The sequence below is a fragment of the Pieris brassicae genome, chromosome 6, assembly GCF_905147105.1.
Source record: "Pieris brassicae chromosome 6, ilPieBrab1.1, whole genome shotgun sequence".
In the NCBI taxonomy this organism is placed as follows: domain Eukaryota; kingdom Metazoa; phylum Arthropoda; class Insecta; order Lepidoptera; family Pieridae; genus Pieris; species Pieris brassicae.
The window spans coordinates 13503137-13522932 of NC_059670.1; the positions used below are offsets into that span (position 1 = coordinate 13503137).

Genomic DNA, 19796 nt, shown 5'->3' on the forward strand with positions numbered 1-19796 from the left:
TTATTGATTCCTAAGAAACACCCCACAATTGATTTTGACTCCAAACACCAAATAATAAAGTCGAAAATCCTCTATAGAAATCTGTAGATTTATCATTTTGACAGTTGAAAACGCGACCTTAAGCCTTTTGAGATTGGACGCAAACTTGGTCGACTTAAAAGTTAGAAATCCTTTTGGATACTTCATTTGATCGTTACTTCATTATCAATTGAATTTAGATCTTATATAGATCGCATAAAGTCCAAAATCAAAATGGCGACGTGACGTTACAGGGGCGATTAAAACGGGACGGATTTGGGGGTTTTATGGAAGGATTAAAATCGCATTAATCAGTGTCTATAGCTTTAACTCTGATATAAACAGTTAAGTGTTGGGATTCGATGTTGGATTTCGGTACAGTCATGACGAACTGCTAATACAATTTTAATTAATCAACTATATCACACGCATGACACATTTAAAATATACTTTGTTCTTCAAAAGAAAAAAAATGATATTTTTAGTTAGTTTTTTTTAATATTATTATTTTGTGTGTTGCTGTGTGTGTGCTTTTGTTAGTAATAAATGTTATGTCTATGTCTATATTTTCTTAGTGAAAACGCAACATCCGAAGAGGCTAGGAAAGGAAAGTAGAGATGAAGTTTAAATACACAAAAATCATCTCTCGACCTCTCTTTATAATTGTTATTGTTATTTTGTATCTTTTAGTTTTGGTTTATTATAAATTTTTAGTTATTATTATTTTTGTTTTATTTTATTTTTATTTATTTTATGATTGTTTGTTATTTTTTTTCTTTGATATATTGCTTATGTTCTAATGTAATAATAATGCGTATGTGTGTTAAATTGGAGAAGTCATATTTTCTTGTATTTTTTAAGCATACACATTGTTTTAGAATGTATATATAAATACAAACAGCTTCCACCCAGAGCATCGACTCCAGACCGTGACTCTTCATAGAGTTTCGATCTCAGACACAAGGTTGTTTCGGTAGATACCGAATGACAACTGCCCGAGAAATATCTGCGCGGCCGAAAATACGTTACATTATAAGTACATATTATGTACTTATAATGTATATATAATGGCCGCAAACTATATATAGGTATATTATACCTACTAAAAGCGCTACCTTTTAGGTCTGGGCCTTAGATTTCTGTTCCGTGATCATTTCTTATAGGCAAGTAGGTGATCAACCTTCTGTGCTTGACACACACTGTTGACTTTCTGACTAAAGCATGTCGGTTGACGGTTTCCATCATGTTTTCCTTCACCTTCACGAGTGTTAAATGCGCACATAGAAAGTATCTACATTGGTGCATGGGATCGAACCTACGAACTTGAGGATGAGAGTTGCACTTTGAAACCACCAGGCTAACTGCTCAAATTCATTCGTCACATTCCTGGTTGATAACATTCCAGAGCCTCGGAATGCGGACTGCAAACAGTCCAAAATGGCTCGGCTAGCAGTGAATCCGCACAAAACTAATCTCAAAACAATGATGAGGACAATTACGGGCAACAATTGTCTCTTTAATAAACAACTTTTTTCCTAGGCGCGACAGACAGCCCCATGTGTAGAGGCTGTTTCAGCGCAGAGGAATTAGTCAGCTACGTAGTCCTGGAATGCGAGGCTGTGACTAAACAACGTACAGAAATCTTCGGAGCAATGAGGTCGCTCCGTGAAGTCTGTGAAGTGCCCAAGAGACCTTTGTGCTTCTGGAAGGAGCTAGGCTGGCTAAATTAGACATGGCTTTACGCACAATGGACCAATTATGAGTCTAAGCGCGGAAACTGAGTTCACCAAACCTTAAACCTTGCTGGTTGATAATTTATATTAAATTTCTTATAGTTTTTATAAGACATGAAACTGTTTTTTGAACAAACTGATAATATTGAAAAAAAAAATTTTTTTTTTCACTTTCATTTGACTCTGTATAAAAATCCCTTTAACACAAATTATTTTTTTTATTATAGGAATCAAAATTGGAAAAAACGTTATACCCAAATTATTTATTATAATTATCAATATTGCAAAGCAATAATTAATTTTCTTTGCGACAGTACGCAACAGCGAGATTAATATGAAATCACTCCATTAGCATTTCATTTTACAAATGAATCTTTCATTTCCTCAAAGTATTCTCCTGGAGCTGGCAAATTTGTCTGTTTGTTTCACTAATAATTTTAGTTGGATAGAGTTTCTTACTTAACTGATTCGAATAGAGCTGATGATCTAGTATATAGTTACAAAAATCAAGTTGTATAAAGTAAAATAATAACTATGTAAAGTCGACGGCCGCGGTATATGTCAGGCCCAGAAGTCTGATAACCTACTTGTCTATTACAATGATAAATGATCATGAAACAAATACAGAAAACTGAGGCCCAGACCTAAAAAAGTTGCAGCGCTACTGATTTATTTTATTTAAAAACAGTTACGGGTTAGCCGTGTTAGACGATGTGTGTTATATAAAGGCATGACTGTTTAGCACAATGACATTCAACAATGAATAAGATTTTCCGTATTGTTTTTAAAGTGTTGTGTAGATATGTAAACACTTATGTTATAAAGAGGAAAAATTGTTTTTGCAATTAATAGGCTCCAAAGCGTCTTATTTGAAAAATTATTTCACAATTAGTACCCAACGTTATCCCCGATGGACATACTTTTTATCGGGTTATGTGATTGCGATTAGAGCAGTGATGATCTAGTGGCTTCAGCGTGTGACTCTCATCCTTTAGGTCGTACCTAGGTTCGATCCCCGGCTGTCGATTTTATTTCTATGTGCGCATTTAGCATTAGCTCGAATGGTAAAGGAAAACATCATGAGGAAACCGGCTTAGAGCCAATAAAGTCAATGGCGTGCGTCAAGCACATAAGTCTGATCACCTATTATCCTATTTGATTAACAAATGATCATGAAACAGATACAGAAATCTGAGGCTCGCCATAGATTTTTTATTTATTTTAGTATGTGATTACGATAATATTACCCAAGGTGTGAAAAAAACTAATAAAAATTCCTATACCGCATACGCTGCGGCAACTATTGACAAAAGGAATTACATATACAGTTTTATAGAAGATATCAATAGTCCGCTATAATATATGTTTAACAAAAAAATATATTTCATATAGTAATCTATAGAACATCGACCGAAGTAATGCGAGTGGAACAGCAGAGCACAACAGTAAACAAATAAATCTGAAAGATACAAATGTACCTAAACCAATTTACTATATTTGTTATTTTATCAAAAGTGTTTTATTTAAAAATCTATGTAAAGAAACCAGATGTTGAGACGAAATTCGCATATATTAAAATTAGCCATTGTTGAAGACCATTAAAATACAAATGCGTTCATTAAATAAACCACAAGCCCTTAAGCCGAATCTAATAAGACCCGCCTTCTTTATAATGAAGGGCATTACAAAACACATAATTAAGCAAAAACTACAAAGCGTTGCCCTAAAGCAGTTCACACTTATTTAAATGAGCGCCCTACCGTGAAGAATCTATGCGGTTGCATTCGCTCAGATGTATTTTAAAAATGAATTAAAATAACATATAGATCGGTAAATTCTCACCCTCCTTAGACTTATAAATGCTTGATAGATTTATAAAGAACAATAGTAACGTTTCAATTAGGTACTGATAAAGGCTGCGGCCTAAGCCCTCGTTCGTTTCGTTGACGTATTGTACATTTTAAGTAGATATAGTTTAAACCATAACGGTAGTAGCAACATAAGGTCAACAAAATACAAACACGCTCGCTTACTATATTAAGATTACAAATTCGTGTAAACTTTTTTCTATAAATAAAACAAATCGATCCCTTGCATAAATCAGACTTGAACAAAGCTGATTTGAAACTCGCAAACAAAAATCTCCGCAATCAAACTTGAAACTTCCATTACTCGATTACCATAACCTACGAGTTCTCGAACAATGTAGCATTGATTTAATTTAACACGAAAAGAAACTGACAAAAAGATGTTGAAGTAATGAGGGCGGACCGAGTGCGCCTCCCTGCGCAACCCCGGTATATTCTAGCCTTTATCGCTTTAAGCTTTGCATTATTTTGCTCTCGGGTCTCTGCAGTGTAAAGGAAAGCTTAATTGAGTTACACTTTGAGATGTCGACGTGACAATGTCATTATCTTGGGTTCTAGCGTCGGTTCACTTTGTCAAACGCCTCGGCGTTTTCCTTTGCCATTTATAATTGGTGTTATTTAATTTAATTATGTAAAACGTATTTGTATTACATACACGTTTTTGTTTAGTAGGTCAAACATAGCGATTAGATTATGTGTTTATTATTGTTGGTTATTCATCGTACTACGAATCTATAATATAAAAATGAATCCCAAAATGTGTTGGTAAGCGCATAATTCTACAACGTCTGGATCAATTGTACCAATTCTTTTTTTGAAAATGTTCAATAAAAATTAGTTACCCTACCCTAAAACAGCGTTTTTCTTTTTCCCATACAAACGTTTTGCAAATAAAATGTAGAGTCAATTTGAACTTTATTGCTATTCAATAAAGTTAATATTAATTTACAAGCACTCACTGTTGTCTAAGCAATGTCGCGTTCCGAAACACAAGTAATAATAGCGCGAACCTGACCAAATTGAATTGTCATAAAATGTGAGAGCTATAGATCATTAGTACTGATTTTTAATTTAGTTAGCTTCGCGATATAATTTCTTTTATTTTAGTTTCGGCATGCGACATAAAAAGCATATGTTTTCACGTCATTACTTCTGTCAAACACATCGCGTTAAAAAAAGATTTAATTTTTGAATTTTTAATTTAATATTCCTATCTGAGCAAAATTATTTGAATACATACTAATAGGAAAATATATCAATGAGGCACACAATTTTTAAATATTTATCACTTTTAGGTTCCCACTATGCTTTTAGATTATTTTCGAATCAGGTTTGAACCCTAAGTTCGCCTCTTAGTTTGAAGCCCAGTCCAGGCCAAAGTTCGTGGAAGCGAAGATACTTTGGTCACCCGAGCTGAACCTCACACATCGGCCTATCATCAGGGTGATGGCAGAACCATCACCCTCATGAGAATTTTTTGCGCCGACTATAAAATTGGTAGGAACAAAAAACTGCCACATTTCAAATCTTTTTGACAGAACGAAGTCTGTGGGGTCCGCTAGTTACTATTATAAAATGTTCTTTATAGAGAAAGAAACCTAATATGAAAAATGGTGAAATACAATTTTAAAAATTAAGACCTATGCGGGATTTTCCCTTACAACTTACCAGATGATTAAGAGAAAAAAAACTTCAGTTCAAATTCTAACCTAACCTAACCAGTAAACTGCACAACATAATGGGCCGAGATTTGTATACAATATTTAAAAAAATCAGGTTTACAACTTATTCACATAAATTAACTGATAGATATTATATATTAGAACATGAATAGATATTATAAGTCAAATATAATATCGACTATTGATGTAAGAGGCGTGAGTGACAACATTGTCTCTATTAGGGAGAATTGAATTGGGACAATGGTAAGCCTCAGGCAAGGGTTACTAATAACAGCTTGCCAACTTAATACTCAAGGGGACTAAGATAATCGCATGAGAACTGTGCTTCATGACATATTTATTGCTTATTTTTATGAATATTGCTTACGGTTACATAATCGACTTTCAGATACTTCAGTAATGAAATGAATAATTATTAATGTTAATTAGTAAGTAATTAGTAAGATAGTACCAGTGACCCCAGAGCTGGTGCTTCACTCGCTCAACGAATAAGTATGCTATACAGCGAGGAAATTCTACCAGCGTTAAAGGCAGTGTAGCCACAGGGGCTAAACTTTTAAAATTGATTTTAATTATTTCTATTACTTCTGTGTGGGATAAGAAAATTGTAAATTGTTGTTTAGGTTTTAATAAATGATTGTTTAATTACTAATTAATACTTACTAATTACTAATTAATTTAATTTCTCGCCTTTGTCGCTACAACTAATCAAATGAGAATGTTGAAAAGGTATGTGACGATCAATCCAATATAACCTCTCATTATGCAGGTCAAGCAGCACTACCTAAAACCAAGTACTTTCAACATGACTGCAACGGATGTTTTCTACCGGACGAATTCTGGAGGTTACAAAATATTTAGGCACGTGTTTAATTACAAATAAATATTTTTGGCTTTTCGAAAAGACCACAATATTACCATTAAAAGTTCTTTCCTAGTGTCACCATATAGAATTAAAGAAGATAGAGGCAGATAAAACTATTAACTGAAACAGTCTAGGCTCATTAGATGTTAAGTGATTGTCACTCAGGCAGAAGGCTCGCAAGTACGTTTCCGGCATTTTAAAAATAGGTGTGCTGTTGACGGACAATAAGTCGAATTGGTTCGGAAATACTTCAATGGGCATCTGGATCAACAAATTTTGTTGTGGATTTTGAACATTGCTCCAAAAGTTGACTATAATTCTAATCTACGTTACAAGGTCATACTGATTAATAATTTTCTCTTAAAAACCAAGACATGGTTCAATTACTTGACGTAAGGATTAACTTATCCCTGTATACATTATTACACCATTTCAATCCCACTGGAATTGATCACTAAACTAACAAACTTATGCACGGGTTAACCGAAAAAAATACAATTTTTAGGGTCGAATAAGCCCTCATTTGTATACTGAACGGTTATGGTCGCGTGCCGACGCGTGCCAGGTTAGATATTTAAAAATGCCTTTAAAACTTAGTTGTAACTTAAATATACGTAGAGGAGATTAGTAATCCTGTGTGTGATGAAAATTGTGTCTTCTATTTGTAGCTATGTGATAAAATCATAAAGAAGTACTCTACCAAGGAAAAATAGCAAGATATAATATAAAGTACCACGAAGTGAACTGTTTTTATAGAACATGGGGCAAACGGACAGGAGGCTCACCTGTTGTTAAGTGATATCACCAATGGACACTCTTAAGGCCAGAGGGCTCGTGTTGCCGCCTTTTTCAGAATTGATACGCTCTTTTCGGAAGGACCATAAGTGGTTCAGAAATACTTCAGTGGGTAGCTGGTTCCACATAGTGGTGGTGCGTGGCAAAAACTGCCTGCCTTAAGAAACGCTCAGTTGTGGAACGACTGTCTTTTTAACCTTGACGTCTGATGATGCAACTCGGCTGCAGGTATTAATCCGAACCACTCCTCTGAACACTCCATGAATGTGGTAGAAGATGCATAGTGACCCCACATCTCTACGAAACGGCAAGCGGTCAACGTCAAATTATTTCTTAAATTTCAGGATTGGTTTATCATTAAATAGAAAAATATTGTATATTTTTTTAATCAACATTATCGTTTGCTGCCTTCTAAGCTCAACAGTAACTTGCGCCATTGCTTGAAATCAAACTTAGGACCACTTAATGATAAGCCCAAGTTAGTCTATGTTCTAGAATTCAGCTGTCTGTATAAAGGTAATAATATCATTTACAAACATCTAATAAATGGTCGACGTCTGGTAAATAGTAGATACTATGATTACTTTGTGGGTTAAGAAATAGTGTATACTTGCAATCAATAAAAAAATAATTAATAAACCAAATTTGAGTGTTCACTTGGCTGACCAAAATTTCTCTATAACGTAATAAACAGAGCCCATCAAATTAAGAACAATAAGCTCAAAACCACTCCCATAACAAAACATATACGCTAGCCGTCAGACACAGAGTGAATTGTACCATGAAATGTGTGCGGACACGACCCCAGCGGAACAATTAAATGGAGATAATTCAATATTACGGTAGCTCATTTTAAAAACACCCGGTATTTTCTGCAAGATTTAATTCATCCTGGAATATTTGAACATTTATTATATCTGAGTGCATATGCATTAATTGTCTTCTTATAGTCTTTTGTAAGCGTTCATCCATATAGAATTTGGAAACCGCGCTCCAATGACCGTTGTATCTACTCTGTATACTGTCAACTAAAACTAATTTTGCGTCAAAAGTAAAAAAAAAACAGAGGTCAAAATCCAAAATCCTTTTTAGGTCTGGGCCTCAAATTGCTGTATCTATTTCATGATTATTTGTCAATCTAATAGGCAAGTCGGTGAGCGAGTAGGTTATCAGCCTTTTGTGCCTGTCACGCCGTCGACTTTTTGGCTCTTAGGGAAGCCGGTTTCCTCACGATGTTTTCCTTCACAGTTCCAGCGATTGTTAAATGCACAATTAGATAGAAAGCCCATTCGAGCTTGGGCTCGAACCTACGAACTCAGGGATGAGAATACGCACACTGAAGCCACTGAGCCAACACTTCTCAATCGAGTTTAAAGGCATTTCAAAACTTACCATCTTTGTTCATTCCCATTGCAAGACACTTCTTCAGTCTGCAAGCTTGGCACTGGTTTCTATGTGCTTTGTCCACCACACAACGACCGGTTCCCGCTTGGCATCTGATTGTTAAAAAAATACTTTAAAAACAATGATGTGTGACTAACACGAAAGTGTATCACTTAATTGTATCAAGCGGAATTTCTTCGTTTTAGCAAAATATTTTAAATAGAATTGCTGTTTTGTCACTAAAACTCGAGAATGGCTGGACGGATTTAGTTTATTTTGATTATGAAATATTGAAGGCATATTGAAGGAATAGGCAAGGTTGAAATATATATAATACATATTTTACAAAAGAACAAAAACATATTGATATAATGTGTTGCTGTCAATATTATATATAGTTTTAGTACATCTTTAATTTGTTATTTATTTACTTTTAATAAATTTGTTTGTTGGATTCGAAAATCGTTTTGATTTACAATTAGTAGACGTCTGTCAGGTCTTTAAGTTAAATAATAATCCTTTACCACGCATTCCTAAACAAAGATACATAAATCTAAGTAAAAGAAAACGTAATAAATCCCCAGTCTCGCACAAGACGAAGGAAAAGCAATCAGACCCCAATCCCCGCTAGAGGAAAAACTATTCGATCAAAGCAAGAAATACTAATAAAGATTAAAGATATTTCATTACCAGTAATCCTTCCTATAATAGGCTTTCGCAGTGACATTTGTTGCAAACAGAAAATGAATAGATGTTTTATATAGTACCTATGTATATATAATACTAGCTGACCCGGCAAACTTCGTTTTGCCATGTATATTTGTCCAGGAAACTTTTTTAGTTCAATAAAATTAACTTATCTATAATATGATAGGGGTTCATTGGGGTGACAATTAAGGGTTGAATGTATTTTTGTATGCTGTATCATAAAAAAATAAAACCAAAAAAAAAATTCTAAAAAATAAAAAATAAAAATTGGGTCATTTAGGGGTTTGAAAGATCAGACTTACGAATATTCATAAAAAAAATCATAAAAATCGATCGAGCCGTTTCGGAGGACTATGGGAACGAACATTGTGACGCGATAATTTTATGGATGTAGGCCTCAAATGGATATTAACTGATAGGGTCGTTGTATAAAGTAAATCATTGATCAACCTTTTTAGGTCTTGGCCGCATATTTTTGTATCTGTTTTATGATATGTCAATCTAATAGAATAGGTGATCTGTGCTGTGCTTGACACACGTCGAATTTCTAAGGCAAGCCCGTTTCCACACGATCTTTTCAATATTCGAGCGAATGTTAAATGCGCACATAGACTGAAAGTCCATTTTTGTATGCCGGGGATCTAAGCTACGACCTCAGGAGTCGCACGCTGAAGCCACTAGGCCAACACTGCTTAGGGTATAGATAAATAAATAAATATTTGATTTTGTTTTTCATATTTATATTTTCAGTTCAGCCTTTGCCTGATATACCTAAGTGTTACGAAGATTCTTGAAGTTTCTTTTGCCGTATCTACTAGTAAGTATATTATGTCTCGTTACGGCAGTCCATAGCCTAGATTGCCACCCTATACTATAATCACTGAAACGCAAGCTAAAGCAGCAACTCTCTTACCGTAAACACGCACTTACGTTTTATATGTTTTAATAAATGTTGTACATTGAAAAATATACACAATTGCATCTAGCAAAATTTATATCCTTCCTACATGAATATATAAACATTTTACATGGGAAAACATGTTTTCTGCTATTATTTATAAGTCATATACCGTCAACAACGCGTTCTGTTATCCGGACATATACCTATTTTTTATAACCTGTTAACTCAAGATTTTGATAGTAATAAGTCAATGGTTAAAAGATTATACTGTCAAAAAAGTTATTGTCAAAGTGACAACTGACAGATCAACAGATATTTAAAGAAATGAATTAACACAGTAAGAGTTACTTTTCTTTCTTCTTATCTCTTCTTATACCATATTTTTTTATATTATAACACAATTAATTCACTATTTTACGACCCGCAACACCAATCACAACATTGTACAGATTTCGTAAATCAATTTGCTAAAGGGCCACATGTCACACTTATGTCTGAGGGTCGATTATAATATTGAGGCCGATTTAATTGAAAGGGGATGAGAGGTCCAAATGTTAAACTGTTTTATATTATCTACCCTTGTTCGGGATTTTTGCGAAGTTACGAAATATAATAAACAACACAATTTTTTAGTATGACTGTCAAGACGCATCTAAAACAGTGCCGAGCCGGACATTATTTCGGCGGGAAGTGAAGCTGCCTTATCAAAATTCCCAATTTAAAAATGTTGAACCGCCTACACTAAAATGGACTAATAAGAATATTTGTTATTACTATTCAACTCGGCACTGACATCCAAAATTAACGAATTCCAAAATTATCCAATACGATTAACTCAATTACATAATCATTGGACCATACGGGGCGGAGCTACATAGAAAAAAATGACAACACAAACCGTGTTAATAAACTTCTTGGTTTTTTTTTTAAATTTATAAATAAATATTATTATATGAATGTTTTTATGGTTTTTCGAAAGTTCAAAAGACTGTCAGGTGTACGGACGTAAGTCATTACGTTCCAAGTATCAATTTTTTTTTTTACATTGTAAGTGACACGAGATGAATAACGTAGTTGTGGAGTTGAAGACTCCAAGGTTTCTTAAGGTTTTTCGTTAACATATAAGATTATCTATAGTTTCCATCTCCTGTTAACTTCTTTTTCTCACTTTGTATCTTCTAATAGCGACACAATAATCAGATATGTACCATGCGATTACACTGATTAACACTGATGTTGCAACCTTGTAATCGCATTTTCGCAGAGATTTCGATGTTTTTATAGCTATTACGGACTTAAGTCTTCTCGAGTCACTATAAAAATTCGTAAACGGAACTATTCACTCCTTTTTCTATGTAACAGAGGGAAAACAGGCAGGTTACAATACCTGATATAGTGATACCACCGCCCAAGGTGCGTTTATAGTGTGGGCGAGTATACCATAAGTTTTGACAACAATTAGGTAAATTAACTGTTCTTATCATTATGATAATGAATTTGACAATATTAATTATCAATCTGAATGTACCACTATCTTTGAAATAAACAATTTATTATTATTTATTATAGACACTTACATTGCCAGAGGGCTCGCAAGTCAGGTCTTTGAAGAATTGTTACGATCTTTTCTTTAGCGAGACATTTGTTGTAGGTATGGTATTTTGAAACACCAAAAGATGCCGCCAACTGGGCCACAGATGCAAACAGAATTAGGCACATTCTGAATGGATTAAGTGGAATCTAGTCCCCCATTGTCATATCCGCAGTTTTGTTACAGATGCGACAGGTTTTTGATGGAGATTAAAGGATTTCATACCGAGGGGCATTACATTTTTTGCATTTTTAGATTGAACTGTAATGAGGAATTGAATGGCTTTTGTTACGATAATTAAAAACGGTGGCCATGTAATAGGACTTTATACCAATAAAAAAACGATTGACGGTCAGACGGTAAAACAATTTAATGGATAATTTACTATTTTAATAGATTCATTATAACTTACAACCTATTGGCCTAGTTAGTGTCTTTAGCGTGTGATTCTCATTGAGGTAGTAGGTTCGATTCCGGCTATGCACCAATGGACTTTCTATATATGCGTTTTTCAAACCTTACTCGTATGCTAAAGGAAAGCAGCGTGTAGAAATCGGCCTTGGATCCAAAAAGTCTCTGTCAGGAACGGCTGACCTAATCGTATATTAGAAAAGAACAATCGGTCACGCAACAGAAATCAGAGGCCTAGACCTAAAATATTGTAGCGCCATTGGTTCTATAAAGCAATTATGGTTCCTTTTTTTTCATCGATCAATTATTTATAAATTACTAGCTGACACCGCAAACGTCATCTTGCCATGTATATTATTTCGAGGAAACATTTCTTTTTGTTCAATAGGATATTTTCGGAGGAGTATGGGAACAAACATTGTGACACGAGAATTTAACTAAACCATGAATGAATTAAAAAAATCAATAATAAGGTCACAATTGTGACACAGATCAAGTCAACACTTGAACAAACACTACACGATTTGTCATTCTTATAAAATATTAAAAATGAAAATCGTTGTACTGAAAGTATTAAAATCTTCCTTAGGAACCATTTTGTTGAAAGGTTAGCCGTAAGGTGAACCGCTAGGTTTTGTATTGATAGCGTTCATACGGACGCATATTGCATCGTAAATATTGTAAAAAATATGTACCTATGTTTTGTATATGTAATAAACTGTGGAGAATAATATAAAATTATAATTATTTACATATTTTTTAATTTTCCGAAGTTTCGCGTAATATAAATTATAATAGTAATACATAGCTTCAATCCGTTTAAAAAGTGTTTTCTTAATGTGTAAAAGCCATGTCAACAATACTAAAATATACAAGTTAAGACAGATCGTACTAGCTTTAAATATTGACTTTAATGTTTGACATACAAACCAGAAAATGGGAGCATTTTGAAATCGAGGTTTCTGACCTGAAATTTAGTTGACAACTGAACAAATAGTAAAATGTATGTTATATTACTCATGAGGTTTCGCTGAATTACAACTTCTTAATAATTACTTGTGTGAATATGTTTATCCAATTCCAATACAAAAAATGGTTCTTTGTTTTCTTGTTTGTTATGTTCATAGCCTAAATGTGACAAAATTGATGGAAATTCTGATTGAAATTGTGTATACAAATAAAGAGAAATGTTAATAGTAGGTACACATTATACTCTTGACTATTGATATTACCATTGCTTTTCTCAATAAGATAAAATCTTTATGGCCAAACATATCCTGGATTGAAAACTTCTATTTAGACTATTGGACTATTTATTTAGGTACATAAATGACATTTGAGATATCATAAAAACTGCATTAAGGATATACCTACTAATGGATAGGAATAATCAAACGAACGTAGGTATTTCTGATTTAAAGAAAATAATTATATCAAAATTAATTTCTGAATAAGCAGAAGTTCAAGATCGTAGTTCTATAACCGTACCTGTAAATGAGTTTCCGTCTGACGGACCTCTTGAAGAAGCCGCTGCATCCGTTGCACGCGAGGATGCCGTAGTGCTTTCCAGAGCTGGTATCACCGCACACGACGCAGACTAAACCTGGAGTTCAAGAATGATTATACTGGTTTTAAAGTTAGAAGCGGAATTGTAAATTAAGTAGAATTCAACGTACCTATCAACCTAAAAAATAGTTAGAAAAGATAAAAAATATAAATATAAGTAGCCTTATAACACAAAATGAAATATTCTTTTACTTTATACAAGAAACATTATTATAAATGCTTGCTATAATTAGAAATATCAGTGATAGAAAACAAAAAAAATATAATTAATTGTGTGATGAGTAAAAATAAAATAAATATCGTAAACAAATATGATGTAGAACGGCGTTGATGCCAACCTGTCTTACCCAAGTGATTGGTCTTCTTTGTAGGTGGATCAGGCAGCCATGGCCTTAGCGCCGGCGGTGCCAAAGCGGCAGCTACCAATGCAGCTGATGTTGGTGGTGACCAGCGAAGTGGTGATGTACTTTCTTCGCCTGTAAAATATTTTAAAACTCCTGTAGCGATTTTCAAAGGCTGCTTCATTTTTTAGAAATCTTTTCGGAATATACTAAGCTTAAAACGTTTCATCTATATGAGAGTCTATTTTTACAAGTTAGAAGTGGCAGTAATTTTATTCCAACCTGCTTAATAATTTTATCTGTAAGCTACGATACATTTAATCTCTATAAAGCTAATAAAATAACCATTGAAATCACACCCTTTCTTCCTAATAGCATTTCTGTATACAATACAAAAGTGGGGTCCCAGTATCGACCCTTGAGTAAATACATCACTATTTTTGAGCTTCAAGTTCTACAATGCACTTTATTACCAAGTAATAAGGGTAAACTTTGAATCATAATAATAGTTGTTAAATGAATCAATTAAGTGATTGCTGGACGCCACAGATTTCGTATTAAGATAAGGCGATTTGCAGTCGTTTAGAAATTATAATGTTAACTTATTGCGGGATATTCATGTATCAAGAAATCTGCATGAATTGGTAGTAATTTTATTTTATTTATTCATTAAAGTTTACCACATCATATATATCTGTACAGTAACATATATGATATAAGCTATTCTAAAATACGTGACAATAATGGTAACATAAATTTTACAAACAATTCAGAAATAAAAATACAATCAAAACATTATACTTCCAATTTTACATTTTACTAGTTACTTTTTGATTAATAATAATAAAAATTACTAGTACAATAACGGATTAGCTAATCATTTTGCCAAAAATAATACAGGTAATACCTACGCTTATGACAGCTGGATATAGATTTACAGCGTCAATAAATTGATAAATTTCTATTTTATAAGCAATATCAAAACTGAAAACAAACGACAATATACCAGGAACTCATAAATTACATTGAGAAAGGCCTAATCTTTTATATCGTGTTTTTATTCAATTGCATTTTTCTAACTACTTCCAATATAACACAGATCCACCTGTGTAGTAATAATATTTTTTCTGTAATAATTCGATATACAGTATAAACCCCAAACCAATGAACACGCCCTGTGATTGTCGTTCAATTATCACTAACTACCCCGTACAGTAATTTGATTTAGTTCAGAACACGCACTCACAAATTGTATTAATTCACAAAGGTTCGGTTTGAATGTTAGCGATAAAATTTAGATAAATTGAAGAAAAACTAAATTCGGCTACATTCGTCATATTATAGGACTAAATATAAATAGAATATAGTAGAAGAAACAAGTTCAATTTACTTTGATTTGTATTATTTCTGTAAACGTGTTTTTTTATATATAACACAGGGCAAACGGGCCGGAGTCTCATGTTAAATTATACCGCCGCCTATAGACACATACATTGCTGGAACTCGCAAGTGCATGGCCTTCTAAAAATTGGTACGCTTGTTTCTTGAAGGAATCGAAAACATTAGTAGGTGGCAAAAACGTCCTTAAAAAAGCTCAGCTGTGAAACAACGGACATCGAGGTGATACAGGTGGCATTTCGTATAGTATTGTATTCATATTTGTTACGGCCTTTCTCAATTGCAAATGTTTGCTTTGAGTTACCTTATCTATGCCTACAGCGTATCTTATAATTGTATTTTATTTCGGCTATACAAGGCGCAGAGGCGATGAGAACTTGGAGAAACTTATTGTGGTTGGTAACACAGAAGGCAAAAGATTACGTGGCCGTTTACCAACCAGATGGACCGATAGAAGAGAGAAGAGAAGAGAGGCGCTATACAGAAACCGTTGCAATCAGATAGTACGCTCCAGTCGCTTTCTTGCTGACCAAGACGCTCAAATATGAGCTGCCTATTAAAAGACGAGAGAGAAACCATCTAAAAATACTGTACCACAAAGAACGGTTCGGTGGCCGTCGATACACAATCTTATATATATTATATTATATAAGTCCTGGATACATACCTCGTTACAATATCTTCTTACCAGGAAGATAGTACGCTCTAAAGAAAGTCACACAATATTATCAGCCGTAAGGATTTGGAGAAATTCTATTCGTTTGGGAACAAAGAGAGGTTAGACTGATATTAGCTAATACTTTGCCTCACCATAGTTCTCAAAAACGCACTAAACACTCACTATAAAATTATAAATAGTGGACGTAACTATTATCAATTATGCTTCACAAAAAGTATATATCAAAATGGAAATGTGTCTATCGTAACCCGGGTAAATCTCAACAATGACTAAACTAATAAATGTGACGGTCGGCCGAGGAAAAATATTTGGGATCACCCTCATCAAAAATTATTAAATTATGTATTTCGAACAAATACCTATATTGATTTTTGGTAAAACAAATCTATCTGAGGTGAAAGCAAGTGAATCCGAAATAACTGTTGTTGTCCAAGGATCAAATCTAGGTCCAAAACTTTGTATAAACATTAAAACAAACTCAGTAGAGGAGAAAAAACATTCTTTATTTTGGTTTAAATTTTAGGTGTTTAAAAAGACGCCGAGTAAAGCATTTAAGAAAAGATAGCGGGGTGGGTATTAATCAGAATGCGAGGGTACGTCAAAAGAAAACCAAATAAAACGGCAAGCGACAAAGTTTCATGACTGTGTCTGGACAAAGAAATACGTGGAGCATCAAAATTCAATTTTAAAACTTAACAAAAATACGAAGAATTTCTTGATTTGTACTATTATTTTTGTCTTTTAAAATCGTCACATGTTTAATATTGTGAGTGTTGACTTAATGGTTACAGAGTGGGATTCTCAGCACTAAGGTCGTAGGTTCGACCTGCATAAATAGACTTTCTGATTTCTAATTCGTATCTTAAGTCACACGTATTTTAAGTGCTATCAAATTAGCCAAACATATTACAGGAAAATGCTTTGACAGCTCTTCATACTAGATTTACGTTTGGTTGACGTTTTTAAATACGGGCCAGAGTCTATATGTGCATACCTACATACGTACATACTTGACTATTGAAGAATTAATTACAAACAGACACAGAAATCTTAGGCGCAGACCTAAAAGGTTGTAGCGCCACTGGTTTGTTGTTTAATTTTCTTACTCAATATCTACATGAAGAAAGACAATATATTTTAATATAACTGCAATCATATTTCTAGTGTATCTCTATCTCTAAATATAGAACAAATCCTAAAAAACGACTCCATTCCCTTCCCTGTCCGCCCATGAGTGCCTCTGTACAAACATTGATTTATCTTGATACAGGGATTTACTTCGCTCTCTCCGCGACTTCCAATTTCCCAAACTGTACTTTTTATGTCTCATACAATTTTCTTTTATGTCCTCCTTCAAAAGATATTACATAAAAGAACGATCATAACGTACCGAGCTATATGTTTTTTATTAATGTATATGTTGCTGTTAAATTCGTTAATATTTGAAAAATAGTATGTTATGTGAAATGTTAAGTATTATTTATACAAAATAACTATTGGAACGAAGGTAATATGAACAACAAACAAATCAGAGACAGGAAGGTATCCAATCAAAATATGTGAAGAATTTATTTAGTGATTTATTACTGAATAAAATATAATACACAACCAGCGACCTCGGTTATTCGAAATTCGAATCCATAATTTGAATTTAGAACATGAAAATGGAATTTCATCCATTGGCTATTTTGTATTCAAAACATTTGCTGACAGGGGAAGTGGCAAATCATGGAGTGGCTGAAAATCAGTCGAAGAGACCCCGCGTTACCGGAAATCGTGTTCGGAATACAAATGTAACACTGAATAATAGCGGACGGTAAATTGATTTTTTATAGTAAAAAATCTTATTTACTTTTTTATTAAAGAGGCCTGCTCCGGCACGGCTGGACATTTTGAACATAAATATTATTATATACAATCTATTCAGTAGTTTTTAAAAATACAACTTTTCTCTATTATATTAGTATAGATGTATATAATCTCTATATAATAGATACTAAAAGAATAGCGCTATGTGTTCTTTAGATATTTTTATAGAACAAGGGCAAACGGGCAGAAGGCTCACCTCACCGCCGCCCATGGACACTCAATGCCAAAGGGCTCGTGAGTGCATTGCTGCCCTTTTTATTTTTGTCTGACTTATAAGATTTGATTCTTAAGATACATCGTTATCCTATAATATACAAAGAAACTTTAGTAAAAAAATACCTATACAAACTACTATATTAAAATCTATCCCGCAATAAACCTAAAAAATTTAAGAAACACGCCGTAGACATCTTACTAAAATAATTAACAATATTATCATAATTTTTTTTTGGTTATTAAAAAGTTTCAATTTATACAAAATTAACTCAGTTATTTATGCTTATTATACAATAAGCTTTAATAAATGAGGCAATAATTGCTTAAAACTGTGCTTGGTAGGCATCAGTTCTGAATCTCTTTTTTCTTTTGTAATTAAAATAAATCAACTACATCCTTTTTAGGTCTAGTTCTCAGATTTCTGTATCTGTTTCACCATCATTTGTTATGTGTCAATGTAATAGGATAGGGACATTGGTGATCAGCCTTATGTGCTTGACATACACCGTCAACTTTTTGGGTCTAAGGCAAGCTGGTTTCCTCACGATGTTACTCATCAACGTTCGAGCGAATGTTAAATGCGTGCGTAGAAACAAACACTATTGGTGCAGACTGGGAACGAGCCACTAGGCTAGCACTGCTCTCGTTAATTAAAATAATATTAAAAAAAATTACATAATAAATTCAAAAGTAGGGCAACTGCCGGCCTTATCGCTTACGAGCGATCTCTTCCAGGCAACCACTGTGAGTAAAGAAAAAAAATGTATTTAATTACATAAGATAGGCAAGTAGTGCAAAAATAGAAGTTATACACATTTATTAAGACATAACTAAACAGGAACAAAAAAAAGAACAAACCAAACTAAAAAGATGATACATTAAAAATAGAAAGTAAAATAATTAATTTAAAATTAATTAAAAAATATTATAATTAATTTAAAACACCTCTTACACTGATTTAAACTTTCATTGAAATTTATTAATCAAGACCAAGTAAATCAGTCTTAAAACTAATGAGAAATTTAATTCTGCTATTATAATATAAGATAATTTAATAACAGACTGTGAATGATTCGAGACGTACCACTTAGTATGACCCATATATAAAAATGTATTTGACATTACTCTTATGGTACTTTGAAAGTCCACGAATGAATGATATACTCATAACTAACTAAAATAATTGGATATTCCGTCTTGGATTTCTAATATCTCTCAGGCGTCATTCCAATTCTTTAAATTCAATAATTACAGAACTAAATTTCTTTGAATATTACACAGACTAGAAAACTTATACAAACAAAAGAGGTTTTGACAGCAGCAACATTTTTTTTTAGTTAGGTAAGTATGGGCGAAGAAGGACAACTAAAGTATAAAATAAAGATATCATTACTGGTACTTACCAGCTATTCTACTGTCCGGATGTTCTGTTTGCGTAAGTTGTAGCGGTGCTTGTGCCACTTCCATTTTTATTATTCACACAATTCGGATTTTTAATATATTTATTACCACATTTATTTACGTACAATATTTTTTTTAAATATAGCTTAAGAATTTAGGAAATACTCGTAAATATAGGTTCAACTGGTCATTGAAAATTTTCTACGCGGTTTTGACGTTTCGCTGTGACAGCGATTCGCGCGCGTACCGCGGCGTCCGTAGCACTTTTGACGTACCGCACACGACGTCTCTACGTTAAGGCGTGGCCGCTCCGCCCCGTTGCTTTTCCTCTCTGATGGGGATACAAGAATTAGGGTTGCTGATATGCTTAT

General features: G+C 33.5%; 1 protein-coding gene across 1 annotated transcript in view; it reads right to left on the reverse strand.

Annotated features, from left to right (window-relative positions):
- LOC123711005 (photoreceptor-specific nuclear receptor-like) overlaps positions 1-19491 on the reverse strand; it is a 33943-nt gene extending 14452 nt beyond the window's left edge. The window contains exons 1-4 of the mRNA XM_045663386.1: positions 19428-19491; positions 13869-13997; positions 13444-13558; positions 8354-8457 (exon numbers count right to left, since the gene is read on the reverse strand). Of these exons, the coding sequence (XP_045519342.1) occupies positions 8354-8457; positions 13444-13558; positions 13869-13997; positions 19428-19491 (412 nt within the window). The remainder of the gene's footprint in view (positions 1-8353; positions 8458-13443; positions 13559-13868; positions 13998-19427) is intronic.
- Between the last annotated feature and the right edge of the window lie 305 nt (positions 19492-19796).